General features: G+C 44.9%; 5 protein-coding genes across 5 annotated transcripts; 3 read left to right on the top strand and 2 right to left on the bottom strand.

The window, feature by feature from the left end:
• Positions 1-1,110: 1,110 nt before the first annotated feature.
• GLAREA_12720 (GroES-like protein) lies at positions 1,111-2,422 on the bottom strand (the record flags this gene model as incomplete). Its single annotated transcript, XM_008083501.1, has 3 exons — positions 1,111-1,642; positions 1,770-2,040; positions 2,095-2,422. The coding sequence occupies 3 exons, from the start codon at positions 2,420-2,422 to the stop codon at positions 1,111-1,113; spliced, it is 1,131 nt and encodes a 376-aa protein (XP_008081692.1).
• Positions 2,423-3,555: 1,133 nt separating this feature from the next.
• GLAREA_12719 (uncharacterized protein) lies at positions 3,556-4,930 on the top strand (the record flags this gene model as incomplete). Its single annotated transcript, XM_008083500.1, has 2 exons — positions 3,556-3,778; positions 4,347-4,930. The coding sequence occupies 2 exons, from the start codon at positions 3,556-3,558 to the stop codon at positions 4,928-4,930; spliced, it is 807 nt and encodes a 268-aa protein (XP_008081691.1).
• A 787-nt stretch (positions 4,931-5,717) lies between these two features.
• GLAREA_12718 (Galactose mutarotase-like protein) lies at positions 5,718-7,040 on the top strand (the record flags this gene model as incomplete). The annotated part of the gene is made up of 3 exons (XM_008083499.1): positions 5,718-5,988; positions 6,045-6,740; positions 6,844-7,040. 3 exons carry the CDS (start codon positions 5,718-5,720, stop codon positions 7,038-7,040), a joined length of 1,164 nt encoding a protein of 387 aa, XP_008081690.1.
• A 445-nt stretch (positions 7,041-7,485) lies between these two features.
• GLAREA_12717 (Cytochrome P450) lies at positions 7,486-14,435 on the top strand (the record flags this gene model as incomplete). The annotated part of the gene is made up of 16 exons (XM_008083498.1): positions 7,486-7,776; positions 7,825-8,212; positions 8,262-8,554; positions 8,619-8,747; positions 8,797-9,153; positions 9,299-11,141; positions 11,278-11,494; positions 11,550-11,861; positions 12,372-12,433; positions 12,498-12,619; positions 12,676-12,898; positions 12,959-13,048; positions 13,100-13,559; positions 13,623-13,965; positions 14,023-14,211; positions 14,274-14,435. The coding sequence occupies 16 exons, from the start codon at positions 7,486-7,488 to the stop codon at positions 14,433-14,435; spliced, it is 5,481 nt and encodes a 1,826-aa protein (XP_008081689.1).
• Positions 14,436-15,863: 1,428 nt separating this feature from the next.
• GLAREA_12716 (uncharacterized protein) lies at positions 15,864-16,466 on the bottom strand (the record flags this gene model as incomplete). Its single annotated transcript, XM_008083497.1, has 1 exon — positions 15,864-16,466. One exon carries the CDS (start codon positions 16,464-16,466, stop codon positions 15,864-15,866), a length of 603 nt encoding a protein of 200 aa, XP_008081688.1.
• Between the last annotated feature and the right edge of the window lie 235 nt (positions 16,467-16,701).

The following is a 16,701-nucleotide window of genomic DNA, read 5'->3' as shown; positions in this document are numbered from 1 at the left end:
AAGAGCTTCCTCAGGGAATGAGAACGGGCTAGAGTTAACACGCCCTTGTCGATAGCTCCCCCAGTTCCCATTGAAGTCGCCGCCGGACGGATGCCAGCCGGAGGCGGATAGGTACCTAGCAAACGAACAAGAACAAATCCTATGAGCAACGGCGTTTCAAGCGAGCTGAACGCAAACGCCCTTGATATTGACATATTGATTGGTAAGAGCCTCGATAATTGATCTAAGGAATGGTCAGCTCCCGAGAATAGCAACGTGTAAATGACTTACTCGTATCGAGTGAAGAGAGGGACTCAGCGAAGAGCGTGCACGCTTAATGCACGCGACAGCGAAAGCCCAACTGTGGTGGATGAACCGGGTCATCGCAAAAACATTCTGCACTCATTTATTTCAGCCTTCGTGATTTCGATCTGGAGCGCTCATAGACTTGGTCTATTTTCGTTATGTGCTATGTATGTCAAGAGAGTGACATGATCAGCAGTTAAGGGTAGGTGGGCGGAATCGGCTTTACTAATTCATTACTATAGAGCTGTAGTTCGCAAAGTAAGGCTCTAGTGGCGAGTTATAATTTGAAAGAGGTCCTATTTACGGAACATTTACGAAAATATAAACGATATTCTGTCAACTTGATTGAAGATGTCGTGTCTCGATAGCCACTTCTCATGTAACGTCTACGGGGCTACCGAGATGATTCCGAGGGCAATTAGCCTTAGGTGTCCCTAGTAATAAACATAAATCTCTATCATGTCAATCGCGTCTCCCCATGGAAATTCAACGCGTCTTCACTAGCTACACCCCCGGAATCCTCGTGTGGAGTAAATATGATGATAATAATCTCTTTGCCCCCACCGCCTCATACCCGACTACCTACACCACCAACTTATACGACTGAACCGACGAGCATCTCGACCATACCACCTATATCGCAATATAAACATTCATGATGCCCGAAAAGCGATTAAGTCAACTTTCCTCGAAGAGTCGTTGCTTCGATCCCTAGCTGGAAGATGAAAGAAGCCACATGAAACCCGCTTCTAAATGAAACAAATTGCTCGACGATCGAATCGCTGTCAATATGAAAGAACCAGTAGTATTCCCTACACCTAGCCGCTATTCTGACGCCACTCGATATACCAACTTCACGCCAGATATCTCCTTCTTTCGTAAGGAATCCATACCATCAATGACCCCTTGAAAGCTACCCGACATGCTTCTTAATGGATGTGCTTTGATTTTGCCATCCTGGAGGAGCTTCCTTGCGGTTTCAAACCATTTGATCGAAAAGTCTCGAACCTCGTCGTCCGCCTCTCTTTCGAAGGGGACAGGCCAACCAATCTTCTTGCCCAGCATCATCGGACCAAACACCCAGTCTGCTTTGACAGTCTTTTTGTTGTCTAGCCAGGTGGGATACGGCTCAAGTGCAGTGTACTTCCCGCCAGCTCTTCCAATACATCGGTAGCAAAATTCCATTGTCTCCGGCTCAGAGATGCAGTCCATCACATACTTTAGCGAGTTCTTTGTAAACGCTTTGATGTCTTCTGCACACGAAGGCAAGTGATAGTCAAAGACCTTTTCGGCGCCGTACGAAGTTGTGAGTGCGAAGTTCTTTTCGGAGCACGTTGCAATGGGTATCAATCCGGAACTTGAATCAAGGTCAGCTGCATCACCTTGACCAACTATGGATATCAAAAGCCTTCAAATCATTTACCTGAGCAAACGATTATGCTACGGATCGCCAAACATTTTGAAAGGAGATTGCGTTTTCTTACAGTCTGAGCAGCTGGATAGCCATTGTCCCTGTCGCGGAACTTCCTCCGTACACAAGAACATGCTTCGGTTTCAATGCAGGCTCTCCTGGATATCCGGGGACTCCAAGTGAACGAAATAGTGCCAGCCCCATGGTACCAATACCACTTCCCATTGTTGCGGCTTCTTCAAACGACATTTCATCTGGCATTTTCATTGTCACAAACCCAGTAGCCCCGACATATTGCGTGAATGCACCAACTGAAGGCAGCAATGGGTTGCAAGGTTGGACAGCTTGTAAAAGAATCAGTGGCCTTGCTCTCATTGCTTGAGTAATTGAATACTTACCGCCTGCTACACGATCTCCGATCTTGAGACCTGGGCATTGAGCGTTGTTACCGATGGCAACTACATACCCAGCATAGTCTGTGCCAGCAATTGCCCCTGGAACCGCGAGATGGCCAACCATCTTAGTATCCACTGGATTAAGCCCAACGAATATGTTCCGCACCAAGACCATATCATCTTCCAATGTGGGCAGAGTTACATTTTCCACAACCTTCAGATTACCATCATCAAGTGCGATAATCGCTGTCTGTGTCTTTGGAAGAGAATCCATGGATAAGCTTTGAGCGAGTGGGAAGTCGCTGTGAAGGTGTGCTCTAAATCCGGACATAGCTTTGGTTTATTCTTCGGATATGCCTTGGTACTTGGCCAGGTTTTACCATCCCTACGCCACTACCTATTGCGCTGCATCGGCGATTGAGAGAACACATGGAAGTCGCCGGTGTTCTCTATCTCAATTGATCTAGAAACCCGCCTTTTTCTTATGTGCTCGTAGAGCTTACTGAGGGGATGTTCTTGTGCGGCGTAGAACTGCTGATACCCCACGTAAAAACCCCAGAGTTCCTGTCGTGAGCCCCCAATCTGACTGCATACATGAACGAGCTCATGTTGGTAAACACTCTTACATTGATATTGTGGTATTTTCACCTTTCTGCTGAGAATATTTCGCTTGTCAAGGTGGGTGCGGGACGTGTGGGGGAACTAATATTCTGCAACCAAGGACTCGGTGTGAATTTACTGTCGCAATCTGCATACCTATACTCGGTATGATATACGCCTCCTCCATGATATTGCAACACTTTTCAAGCTGAGTGACGAATCAGGTTATGTGGGATCGCTCAGTCGTCGCATCAGGATTTACCCGTGATTATTTGCAAGATTTGAGTGGGCAAAGTTATTGCAGGTGCGAGTATCTTGTTGCAATATTCCAGGCGTGCGAGACAAGCGCTTTAATTTGTCTGAACATTCTCATATCTTTCACCATTTATATTTCTTCACCTTCGTCGGCGTGTCTTTTAAGAGACAATCCACAATAAGGCTACTGACTATTTACGGAGGCAGTTTGAGGCTTGTCAGATGTCATGCAGTGGCCGCTCCCACGAAGAGAGCCTGAGAGGACCCTGCTTGCATTTGATAAGAGGTTAGTTGTGAGGTTGAATTGTGGCACAATGCGGCACAATGAAGAGGGGGTTCTGTCAAGCTTTCACTAGAACAATGCCATATGGCAACCTTGAGGTTCCCCATCATCTAGTGGCATCCGTGATAGCAATCTTCTTTAAGTATCAAGTCAACGCTAGAATGACATCTCGCGAACGCCAACGTGGAAGTTCCAGCCGTAACTTGCGATTATCTTGTGATAGATGCCACGAGACCAAGAGTCGATGTGCAAGAGCTAATGGCTGTCATGAATGTGAAAGGTGTTGTCGGCTTGGCAATGTTTGCATTTATAGCCCATCTTTACCAATGGGTCGGCCCAAGGAGAAAGAAGTGAACTTCAACACATCTTTCGAAGACCACAGAGTTGGCGGCACCGATGAATCCAGGAAGAGACGAAAGAGAAAGAGCCGAAACTCATCAGTTACAAACGACGTCCCTCTTTTGGAATCCGACAATGAGACAAATACTCCGTGTTCTTCATCTACTTCTAATATTACGACTACAATCTCACAGGCAGTCCAAATAGAAGGTAGGAAATCTTCATACCGATTTTGATAAGTCTACATGATACTAAAGGATATTTTTGGCAGACCCGACGAACGGAATATGCGAACCGTGGCTACATGCGAGTTGGCCGAATATTGGATTGGACCTGGACTACACGATGCATTTACCCTTTGACAGCACATTACCCCTCCAAGATCTTACTGATCTCTCAACCAAGGATTGTCTCCAGATCAGTGACAGTTCAGTACGCACCCTACCGAATCCGCATACATTGAATTCTTCCAAAGCTGATGATTGGAAATTCTTCTCAAATGCCAGCAACTTAAACTCAAGTCTGAGTAAGTTGCCTCAAGAGCAGATCTCGATATCTGCGAAGGATTTGTCTAAGAGATGCACGATTCAGTTGCTACAGCTGCAATCCGATCTTTACCAGTTTGCTTCCGATGATCAAGGTGGAGACTCATACTCGCCATCAGAGCATGCAGTGCGGAACTCACTCGATGAAAGCGGATTGAATCCAGGGAATGCAGCCATCTCGAATCTAGGCATGATTCTCAGTATCACACAAAGGCTTATAGATATTCTTATAGCTGCGATGCCACCGGCTGCCTTGGGTCTCCCGCTGCAGGATATTTCAAGTTCCGTTGAGTCCGGCATTGCAGGAGATATACTGGGATGTAACGAATCGGCGAACCTTAACGTACAAGCTCCGAGGAAAGACTACGGTTACAAGCCCAACATTGTTACAACCCTGTTGATTTTCGCTACTTATTCGAGCTTGCTGATAGAGTACGAAAAGCTTGTCAACTTCTTAACGCTATCTCGTGATTCCAATGATAAGCAGGATGTATCAGCACCCAGCCTGTCACCTTCTCTCAATCTCGGATCCTTCAAAATGACGGCGACGTCTAAGTTGTATGTTGGTACCCTCTTACACGTTATTAAGCAGATGTTGGAGCAACTTCGGAAGACCTTTGACACCAGCTTCCCCATGCATAAAGACCTTCGGCTGCACGATCAGCATCTTGCCGAAGATTTTGAGCTTGTCGACCGTAGCAAAGAAGGTTCAGCAGATTCCAATTTCAATAGCCCAGTAATCACAGCAGCTCATGATATTTTGTTGGAGATATCCAAGAAGGAGAAGCAATTGACGCACATACTTTCAACTGAGTGATCTTTGGTTAGGACTGAATGGAGTGGATATGAACATGCAACGAACAAGAGCTTGAGCAATACCGTAGATTTCTAACAAGAATGCCACTCAGGCTAATGGAAATCTTCATTTGAAACGATCGCTTGAGTGCTTGACCAAATCCGGGCATTCAGTTCAGAGAAACCGGCTAGAGCTTAAACCATAGTCCAGCAAGAAGAGACACAGGTTGGGCCTGAAAAGTCTGTATAAGCAAAATCTTCGCAGTAGCTGTGTTGAATGGCACACAAGTTTCGAGGCGGTTTCTATCACGATGCTTTTTACTTCGACATAGCCGCCAAGCGAATCCTTTTGAACGATTGTGGCATTGTGCAGCTAATATTAGCGGAGATTTATTCTTATATATTATTCAACACAAATATGTACTTGTTGCATCAACCTAGGGTTCCGAGATGTTCGGTGATACCACGCATGGTGTAAATCTTTGGTTGATCAAATGTATACGGCCAAAAATTTGGAAGTCGCCGTTTCTCTAATTCCGGTGGTTAAATGCGAAGCCGCCGGCGGCGAGTAGACTAGCGAACAGCTGCCAGAAGTGCGAGATATCGAGCAGCCTCCTTCAAGTAAGTGGTAGCTTTGATGCATGAAAGAGGCAAGGTAGAACTTCCGGCCGCCTAGTGGGAAGTCCCGTTTCCATTACAACGTTCGCAAGTTTGAGCTAGATTAACTTCATCCAGTTCAACGACCTTTCGGTTGGATACGAGAGGCTTATACATTTCGTCATTGGACATTCTGATTTACAGAAGAAAATATGAGAGTGTTTCATGTTTTAAAGACTTTTGTGAGATACTTATGGGTTGGAGGAAATCCGTTTGTTATCATCACAGCTCTCCATACACCCAATGAAGAAGGAAAATACGTGATTCAAGCAGAGGGAATTAGACTTGCCTTTACGAACAATGGTGGTGCTCTAGCCAATTTCTGGATCAATGATAAGCACGGCAAGGAAATAGATATTGTGATGGGACTAGACAATGCTACGCAATACGCAGAATATGAAGGCAGAGTTGGTGGAGCGCTGGGTAAGTCACTTTCCTGCAAAGAACTTTTGGAAAGTTATTTAACCGCATACTTATAGGTCGATACGCGGGCATGATCAGCGGCGCAAGCTTCGAGCTCAACGGAAAACGGTGGAAAACTTCGAATAACGGCAAAAATCCTGACAAGCCAGTCACTCTCAACGGCGGAAAGAGAGGATGGGGGAATATTAGACTAGATGTGGCAGTTCATACGAAAGACACACTCACTTTCTTCATATACGATCGGGGCGCAAATGGATTTCCAGGCGTTGCTGGAGCAAGTTTAACCCATACCGTTACACCATTTGCGTGGCATATGTCCTATGGATCGACTCCGATGAAAGAAGCCGGTCCGATGGATTTGAGCCATCAGGTTTTCTGGAACTTAGACGGCTTTGTGGAGAATTCGACTCGAACGGTGGAGAACCACATGCTATCGTTGCCATATGCTGGACTTCGTCTAGGTATTGATGAGGACAAGATACCAACTGGAGATATTTTGGGTAATAAGAAAGACTCTGCATTTGACTTTTGGTCGAAACCAAGACCACTTGGTGTCGTGATGGACCAGGACGGCAAAAAAGGGACGGAAATTGTGAGAGGACTTGACAACACTTTCCTGACCACTCGATCGCAACCTTGGGGTAAAGATCATAAACCTGTTGCTAGTCTCAAATCGGAACATTCTGGCATTAAGCTGGATCTTTATTCGGATCAAGAGGCTTTGCAGGTTGTTACATGGAATGAGACAGATGGTACGTTCACTTCATAACTTCATCTTACATGTTCCTTAACTACTCCTTAATTCTATCTCAACAATTTGTCGATTGGTTTCCCACCACTGACCGAGGCCTATAGGCGCAATACCCCTCAAGAAATCGCAAGGTGGAGGTGATACTCCAAGATTTGGTGGCGTTAGCATTCAGACACAGGACTGGACTGATGCTATCAATCATCCAGAATGGCAGAGAGATGAAAAGATAATATGGGGACCGGATAGATGTTTCATCGCCTATAGCACTTTTCGCTTCTCAGTGGAAAAGGATTCACCATGAAGATGTTCTTGTGGAACTGAGTAATTGAGAATCGGGAACATAATATTACTTCCAAAATAGATGACATGCAAAATAACTAGATTTTCTCTTTGAATTTCGTTCTTTTCAAATGAAGCCAATTAAATTACCCAAAATGTTTGTTGTCAGCAGTGAGATCACGGGGAAGCGGGAAAATGGGGAGATTAAATCCCCCTTCCGGCGACTTTCAACATCTTTCCCATCAATCATCCCGACCAATTGTCTTCATTATTCTTTCACGGAACTCACGAAACGTGAAACGATGCAGCAAAAATCATCTAACCAAACGATTGTTGTCTGGATTTGGACATGCTGATCGTTGTAAAGTCAGATCCAACTCGTTTGTTGGAATAAACACCGCCGCAGTGGCGCACCTCGAACAATACCGATGAGAACAAGTTTGTGACTCTCATGCCACATCTTGCACATGGCCTCTTCAATGAGAGAAATGGACCCGCTTGGGAAGAGTGATCACGACAAGGCTGCGAATGAAATATCTTCCAATAAGAGCGACGTAAACGAAGCCAAACAACTGCCCGTTGACACCAGACGTTTGAATGAAGAAGAGGAAGGTATCCTCAATCTTCAAGTAAACGTACCCGATGTCAAAATCGGATTGGCAACGTTCTTCCGATATGCGACGAGGAAAGACTTGGTTGTATTTTCTGTCAGCAGTCTTTGTGCTATCGCTGGTGGGGCAATATTACCTCTGATGAGTGTAAGTGAATGAGCTGCAAATTATAGCTATCTTTACTAATTGTATCAGGTTGTTTTTGGTTCCCTTGCTCAAAGTTTCCAAAGCTTCACAGTCTTATCAGCTGTTCAGAGAAATGTCTTTAACGACGATCTAGTCACTAAAACTTTATACCTCGTGTATATTGCGATCGGCGAATATGTGTTCATTTCTACCGCAACTTTCGGATTCATCTGGACTGGCACACATGTCACCCAGAGAATAAGAGAAGAGTACTTGTCAGCAATCATGCGCCAGAATATTGCCTTCTTCGACACTCTGGGGACCGGGGAAGTAATCAATCGTATAACCTCGGATTTGAGTCTCGTTCAGGATGGCATTTCAGAGAAAGTTGGTTTTACAATGACAGGTTTGGCAACTTTTGTTGCTGCTTTTGTGATTGGATTCGTGATGTATTGGAGTCCGTCTTCCACCCTCTCCGAAACCGAACATGAGCTAAAGTACAGTAGAATTAACTCTTATACTCACTGCAACATTGTTTGCGGTTCTCTTCAGTCTAATACTAACTTCGATTGTGGCGAAGAAATATAGTGTTCGAATGATTCTTGCCAATGCCTCGGCAGCCGCAGTTTCTGACGAAGTGATCAGCTCCATTAGGAACGCCATCGCTTTCAATACTCAAGAAAAATTAGCCAAACAGTACGATAAATTTCTGATCAAGTCTGAGAAGGCCGGCTTTGGACTGGGTATTGCAATATCTGGGTTGTTGGCAACTTGTATTGCAATTGTTGAGCTTACTTATGTGAGAATATCCGGCCATTGCCTCAAAGACTAATAGAGGGACTTTTTGCTGATAATGAAAACAGGCACTAGCATTCTGGCAAGGGTCACGCTTTCTCGTTAATTCCGAAATCAATCTAGCAAGACTACTCACAACAGTGCTCGCTATTGTGCTAGGTTCATTCGCTCTTGTCAATATTGCAGCTAATTTTCAGGTACGTCAAGACTCTTCTGATCCCAAAATAAATCTAATCTTTGCCAAAGGCCTTCGCGGTCGCTCTTCCAGCGGCGAAAAAGATCTTCAGTACAATTGACCGGATTTCGCCCATGAATCATGAAGCAGAGGATGGAGTTACACTTGACCATGTAGAGGGACAACTAAAATTACAAAATATAGGACACGTTTATCCTTCTCGTCCCGATGTTTGCGTCATGGAAGACTTCAGTCTTGCGTTTGAAGCTGGGAAAACGACAGCTCTTGTAGGAAATTCAGGATCAGGCAAGAGCACCATAGTTGGGCTAGTTGAGAGGTTTTACGAACCAATCAGAGGAAGAATCCTACTTGATGGCTATGACGTTTCGAAGTTGAACTTGAAATGGATGCGACAGCAGCTTGCACTCGTGAGCCAAGAGGTGATTGTCTCTCTTAACTTGAAATTTCATCTTTTAGATTACCTAATAGTTTTCTTTCCTTTCTTCTGAGACATACTGTTTCATGGGTATAATTTTGCTATTCTCAACATGAAGAGCTAACATCGCAACACAGCCAGTTCTATTTGGAACCACAATCTACGAGAACATCCGACATGGCTTGATTGGCACCCCTTATGAGATGAGCAGTCAAGACATCCAGGAGCAGATGATCTTCAAAGCGGCAAAAACTGCTAATATTCACGATTTCATATTAGCACTTCCCGATGGTTATCAAACACAAGTTGGACAGCGAGGTCTTCTGATGTCTGGTGGTGAGAAACAACGCATAGCGATCAGTCGTGCAGTGGTCTCCGACCCTAAGATCCTATTGTTAGACGAAGCGACATCAGCGCTGGACACAAAATCAGAAGAAGTTGTTCAAGTCGCTCTTAATGCTGCAGCGAAAGGAAGAACAACAATTATCATTGCACATCGACTGTCTACCATAAAGAATGCAGATAAAATAGTTGTGATGTCTGGTGGACGTATTGTTGAGCAAGGAACCCACGACGACTTGCTCGAAAAGAAAGCGGCTTACTACGCTCTCGTTCAGGCGCAGGAAATGTCAGGCCCAGGAAGTAACGAAGATCCTGAGGAAGGAAAGAGCAAAGATGAAGACATTGCCTACGCGAAGCCAATCAATAGGGATGATGATACAACGGAATTCGCAACCGCCACCACTTCAAGTCCATCTGGTGATGAAAGTCGAAACGCTTGTTCGTCCTGGACACTACTTGCCACATTTGCAGCATTCAACACCCCAGAATGGCCCATTATGCTGATTGGCTTGATATTCTCAATTCTCGCTGGTGGAACTTATCCCACCCAGTCACTATTCTTCGCGAAGTCTGTCTCTTCATTAGCATTACCACCTGCGCAATTTGCCGAACTTCGTAGCGACATCAATTTTTGGTCATGGATGTACTTCATGCTCGCTGTGGTTGCTTTCATCAACTTCCTCATACAAGGTGTGGCTTTAGGTTATGGCTCATCGAAATTGACTTCTCGCGTTGCGAGTAGGGCATTTCGCGATATCATAAAACAAGACGTCTCATTTTTCGATCAAGACGAACACACCGTGGGTTCGTTGACGAGCTTTCTGGCAACTCAACCGGCCAGCTTATCTGGCTTCAGCGGCTCGACACTAGGCGCAATCCTCAACGTTCTTTCAACAATTATCTCGGCTCTTGCGCTCAGTCTCGCCATAAGCTGGAAACTTGGTCTGGTCTGCGGAGCGACGATTCCGGTCTTACTTGCCTCTGGATTCTACCGATTTTGGATCGCAGCCGAACTTGCGAAGCGTTCAAAGAAAGCATACGCGTTGTCTGCAAGTTTTGCAGCAGAAGCTACATCTGCCATACGAACGATAGCATCTTTAACCCGAGAGAAGGATGTTCTAAAGCTGTATCACGAGACACTGGTCGAAGAACAAAGACTCGCTCTAGCTACAACATTGAAATCCGCTAATTTGTACGCCTTATCACAAGCTTTTCCATACCTCTGTATGGCTTTGGGCTTTTGGTACGGAGGTCATCTCATTTCAAATGGAGAAATCGGCATGTTCGAGTTCTATCTCTGCTACAATGCACTCATTTTTACGATCCAATCCGCGGGTCGTGTTCTTGCATTTGCACCCGAGCTTGGTAAGGCTAAGAATGCTGCTGTAGAACTGAAGATACTGTTTGACCGGGAACCCAGAATCCACTTTAGCACTCAGCTGGGAGCACCTCTGGGGAAAGTTGTTGGAAATCTCGAATTCCGCAATGTCCACTTTTCTTATTCTCCTCGTTCGGATGTTAGAGTCCTTCAGGGTCTTAGTTTTAAAGTCATGCGCGGCCAGTATATAGCTCTAGTGGGAGCGAGTGGTTGTGGTAAGAGCACGATATTGGCGCTGCTTGAACGATTTTACGACCCAGGTGAGCTCTTTCATACATTTTTTCATCTCTTTCACCTACCAGTCGAGTTCTTTTCTTTGAATCATTCAAATATCTTGTTAGAATTTATCTCTTAACAAACAGTATTCTGCAATTCTAATCTCGTCCTCTTTGATAGTTGAGGGTGGAATCATCATCGATGACAAGGACATATCGAGTCTACATCTTACCCAATATCGCAACATACTAGCCCTAGTCAGCCAAGAGCCGACATTATATCAAGGGACAGTGCGAGAGAATATACTTCTAGGCACCGATCGAGATGATATTGACGATGATTCAATCGTACAGGCATGTAAAGATGCTGATATCTACGATCTCATTATGTCTTTGCCGTAAGCGAGCCTCTGGAGCGCTTTCGTTGAGTGTGTTTAAGCTAACAATTTTAAGTGACGGATTCAGCACGTCGGTAGGCACAAAAGGAGTCCTCTTAAGCGGTGGCCAAAAGCAACGGCTCGCAATAGCTCGAGCTTTGATAAGAGATCCTCAAATACTTCTTCTTGACGAAGCAACTAGTGCACTCGACACCGAGAGCGAGAAAAGCGTGCAAGCAGCCCTTGACAAAGCTATGCGTGGCCGAACCACTATAGCAGTCGCCCATAGACTTTCTACGATCCAAAGAGCCGATGTGATCATTGTTATCGACAGGGGTAGGGTTGCGGAACAGGGGACTCATTCAGAGCTGCTGTCGAAGAGGGGATTGTATTTTGATATGGTCAGAATGCAGAGTTTAGGAAAGATGGATAGTTGAATGGTTTAGATGTGTGACATGAATTTTAGAATTAATTTTGATACACTGATACTTTGTAATTTTGACCTTTTGAAAGCTCATCTATTCGTTGCTGTGATGCTTTAGGATTCCTCGCTTAAGAGGATCGAGAAAAGGGGAGACAAACTTCTTTGTTCCGTAACTATTTTCTGATTTGTATATATCAACAATTACCACTAGTTCCAAAATATTTTTCGTCAATTTACCGGCTCCCACCTCGACAGATCTAGCAGCCGTCACCAACTGTTTGTCCTCCCACCCAGCCAGTCCTCGCTTAATTTCCCCACGTAAATCTCACAACTTTCTTACCCACCATCAATCCTTCAAGTCAGCCTTCATTCTCCTTCCAGCCGATCAATCGACCGATCATATCACTTCCGTGACCACCTTATCGCGAACCCTTTACTCGCCCACTCTCATCACACATGTGCTGATTTTCCCAGAAAGTCGCCGCCGGAAGCATCTAAAGTCTCCGGAGATGAAGGATTGCTCCACGAGCACGACGGTGCGTTCGTTGCATTGCATGTCGCTGACATGGAGGGGTCACAATAATTGACATAGTTGAATAGTGATGGTTTCTAGGGCTCCAAGTTTGGTTGGGCAAACCTGGGAACAGCGAACGTCCGAATTTATCACTATGCACGTGGTTTTGATGCTTTTTATCAGGGCAATACCTAATTTTGCGCTTCTCGTAAGTCACGACGGAGGTATTGAATCCCAAAAATACTGATGTACTAATCAATTCAGTTCTTGCTTTTCATTATTGCAAAAGCGATATACAATGTCACCTCTCATCCACTAGCGAAATATCCAGGGCCATGGATGTATGGAGCCTCGAGCTGGCCGGCGTACTACGATGTTTGTACCGGAAACTCAGCAGCTAAAACGTTAGCATTGCATGAGAAGTATGGATCAGTCGTCCGTATCACACCGAGAGATCTCTCATTCAGCAGTGCTCAAGCATGGCGGGGTATGTCACTCGCTCGAGATCTTTTAACTAGGTAATAATAGCTTATAAGATGAATTGTAGATATCTATGGACATCGCAAAGGTCACAAAGATCTAGAGCGAGATCCAAGATTCTTCTTCGTTGACCCGGCGAAGGCTTCGGATATCATTGGTACATTAATGTAAACCAGAAATAGGTTTCTGATACTAACAAAACAAAAAGCCTCCAATGAAGTAAACCACGCACGCATGAAAAAGCTCATCATCCACGCATTTTCCGACTCCGCCCTGCGGGACCAAGAACCCATAATCCTAAGCTACTGCGACCTCCTCATCTCCCGTCTCCAGCAAGAGCTCGAAACGAAAGACACCCTCGACATGGCCGCCTGGCTAAATTTCGCTTCTTTCGATATCATAGGCGATCTCGTCTTCGGTGAACCATTTTACGCCATGGAGAATGGCGAGTACCACTGGTGGATGTCGACGATTTTCAGGAGCTTCAAACTCGGGGTGATTATTAGGACGGCGAAGGCGTACTTGCCGGGGCCGATTGGTGATTTGCTGTACGAGATTTTGCAGAGGATCCCTGCTATTGTGAGGATTAGAGCGAAGCATAGGGGTTTCATTCGGGATAAGACGATTGCGAGGTTGGCGTTGGAGACTGATAGGAGGGATTTCACTGCGTGAGTGCTCGTTTATGACAGATGAATAGGTGGATTCGGATATATACTAACTCATAACTTCAGAGTGATAATGCGTCATAACGATGAAAAAGGCATGTCCGAAAAAGAAATGATCGCAAATGCTGCTTCACTCATCATCGCCGGGAGCGAAAGCACCGCTACAACACTTAGCGGATTCATTTTTCACATTCTCTCCAATCCGCGATGTCTATTAATCCTCCAAAAAGAGATATGGGAACGTTTCGCTTCCTCGCCTGTTATGGATTTTGCAGCAGTAGCCGAACTACCCTACTTACAAGCCTGTATCGAAGAGACACTTCGCTTGTATCCCCCAGTACCGAGTAACATGCCGCGAATGGTTGCGAAAGAGGGAATGGTAATAGATGGACAGTTTGTACAAGGAGAAGTAAGCTTGCTGCTCAAACTATTTCCGTGATTTGGAATTAATGACAAGTCTCGGTAGACAAGCGTAGGCGTACATCAACTCAGTGCCTCAAGATCAACACACAACTTCACAGATCCCCTAAAATTTTTGCCAGAGCGTTGGCTGGACCGAAGTTCTATGGGCGAGGAATTCCTTGAGAGATATGGAAACGACAAGCTTGCTGCATCGCAGCCGTTTGCTATGGGTTCGCGAGGTTGTATTGGAAAGGTGACTAAACTAACGTCTAAGCGTAAGCTCAGAACTCAAGATGGCTAACGAACATGGTGTAGAATCTGGCATACTCAGAAATGCGTTCAATCATCGCCCGTCTGATCTGTAACTTTGACATGGAATTACCAGCTGAATCACTAAATTGGGACCGTCAGAAGGTGTACGTGTTATGGAGTAAGCCACCACTGAACGTCCGATTGCGGCCACGGAAAAGAGCTTGATATGCGTAGTTGTATTTTTGGTGTTTTGAGGAAAATTCGATTCGCAGTTTATTCTGACCTTCGCTTAAGAGGGTTGAGTTCGAAGGGATTGCGGTGAACCCTCCAAATAGCTGTCGAATGATAATATTCACTCAGAAAAATGATAAAATATCGTACATATTGACTCCTATCTTCCGAAAATGTGGTGTTTGAAATCCTGTCGATTGCTCTTGAGATGAAAACGGTGTTCATTCGATCAAGGTGACAAAATATCGTATTCTTCCACCGTTCCAGCAAATAAGAAATTATTGACCCTCGTTCGAAAACTGTTAGGACGAAAGTGCCTACCTTCAACTCAAAGCGTACTATAATAGTCCACATTATATCTTCGAACAGGCCGGCTGAACTTAACTTCAAGTTCATTTTGGTTTTACCGCCCACCTCTTCTCATTTCCTACGCGTCCAGATCAGCCAGAACACAATTCATTAACATCATCCAAGACCCCACACTACGTGTTGTCTCAATTGTCGCACCAATCCCTCTGTACAACAAGCTTGACGAAGAAAAAAGCAGGTATACCAAGTTGTAACAGTGGATCTATTCTTGTAAGTTTTCCTCATCAATCCGTATAATATACTCAAACCACTATTTGGTTTCGTATAGCTTATGCACGATAGTTTTTACTACATCAAAAGCAACACAATCATCGTTATCGCACGAGCGGGCTTGCGCTGACCACAAATACTGGCGAGGTGATTCGTGTTGATCCAAGGGATATTGATATTTAACTGTGGTTGAGTGTTGAATGAAATTTAATACCTAGGTGATCGATAGAAAAGCCAGCGCTATAATTGCAAATCAACTTAAAGGTGTTTGGATTTAATGGTTGAGATGTATGGATTTGGCTCCCTTAGTTTGGGTGGAGATCTACGCGAAAAGTGTTTATCACTTTTACTATACAGAAGCTTAAGCCTTTGATGCACTTTTGGGGCGAATATATGAGCAACATAAAGTACATAGATCCACAAGTTGAACCATGCGCAACTTTAGACACAACTTCCGAAAGAGGTCAGATTGGCATAGTACTACGCATAATTAGACTAGCTAAGCGAGAACTCGACGACGACGATCATGAGTACCGCTAGTACATCTCCAGAGGTTAGGAAGCAGATGAAATGTTCTCACCAAACCCAAACCCAGAAACCAACAATTGCAACGTGAACGAAGGAGCCTTGCTTCTCTGTCACGCTATGCAGGAGAGCTAAATCATATATTCAAAAGATTCAAACAACAGCGAAAACAGACATCTTCAGCAGAGCGATACACAAACAATATGAACTGACCTACAATTCTACGGTGTACAAAGCATTCCTGAGCGCGAACTCACAACTCTCCATCTCGATTGAAGAAACGTCTAATTTTCAGCTTTCAATTCGTGGGTATCTTTTTTAATCTTTCTTTTCGCTTTCCTTTTCCAGCTTCTTTATTCGATCCTTTTCCTTTCCCTCGCGGTACTTTTCGACCTTCTCTTTCATATATCTCCACGTTCTAGCTGCACCAGCGGTGACTGGTCCCTTGAGACTCTGACTCGTACTTGGCCAACTGACTGTGCTTTTGATCACACCCCTAATCTCCCCACGGAGCTCCTCTGGGGGCTCACTTGCTATTCGCTGCTCGAATCCGCCACCCTCTCTACGGTTGATTCGTGTTCCGCTTTCGTCACTGGAAGCTTCTAGCATCTTGTTAAATTCCAGCTGAGGGATCTGATACTTCTTCTGGTACTGGAAGTAGAGCTTAGAGCGGAAAAATTTTGGAAGTCGACGGACCATGTTCCCTCGTTTTATAGGACTCATGTCTTGGGTCAATCTAGCATTCAGAGTAGGATCAAGTGCCCAGTCAGGACTGGTACACTTTGAGTCATTGAATCCAACATTCGGGAGATTTTCGATCAAAGGCGCATACAGTCGTCTGAAGTTGGGAAGATTGTTCCCGACAATATTGGCAACTTTTGATTTATCTTCAGTGGGAAGAGCCATCCTCGGATCACCCATATAGCTAATGCCCGCAATTGTGCCGTATAATTCCTCCTCGGTAAAATTTGGTGGAAGAAGCAGCAAAGCAGTTCTGAGGGCTGACAGAAGGTTGACTTGGTTCGCCAAACGCACTCGGGGATCATCTCTCAGTATTTTCACCGGCTTTTGTAGCCTCCCGGCAAGGTAGAGTGTAGACCATTCCGAGAGATCAGTACACAACGTATCGAGATTGACGACTCCGTACTTTATTAAA

This window comes from Glarea lozoyensis (assembly GCF_000409485.1).
Source record: "Glarea lozoyensis ATCC 20868 chromosome Unknown GLAREA19, whole genome shotgun sequence".
In the NCBI taxonomy this organism is placed as follows: domain Eukaryota; kingdom Fungi; phylum Ascomycota; class Leotiomycetes; order Helotiales; family Helotiaceae; genus Glarea; species Glarea lozoyensis.
The sequence above is the reverse complement of the archived record's forward strand: the minus strand, read 5'-3'. Positions and strand labels throughout refer to the sequence as shown.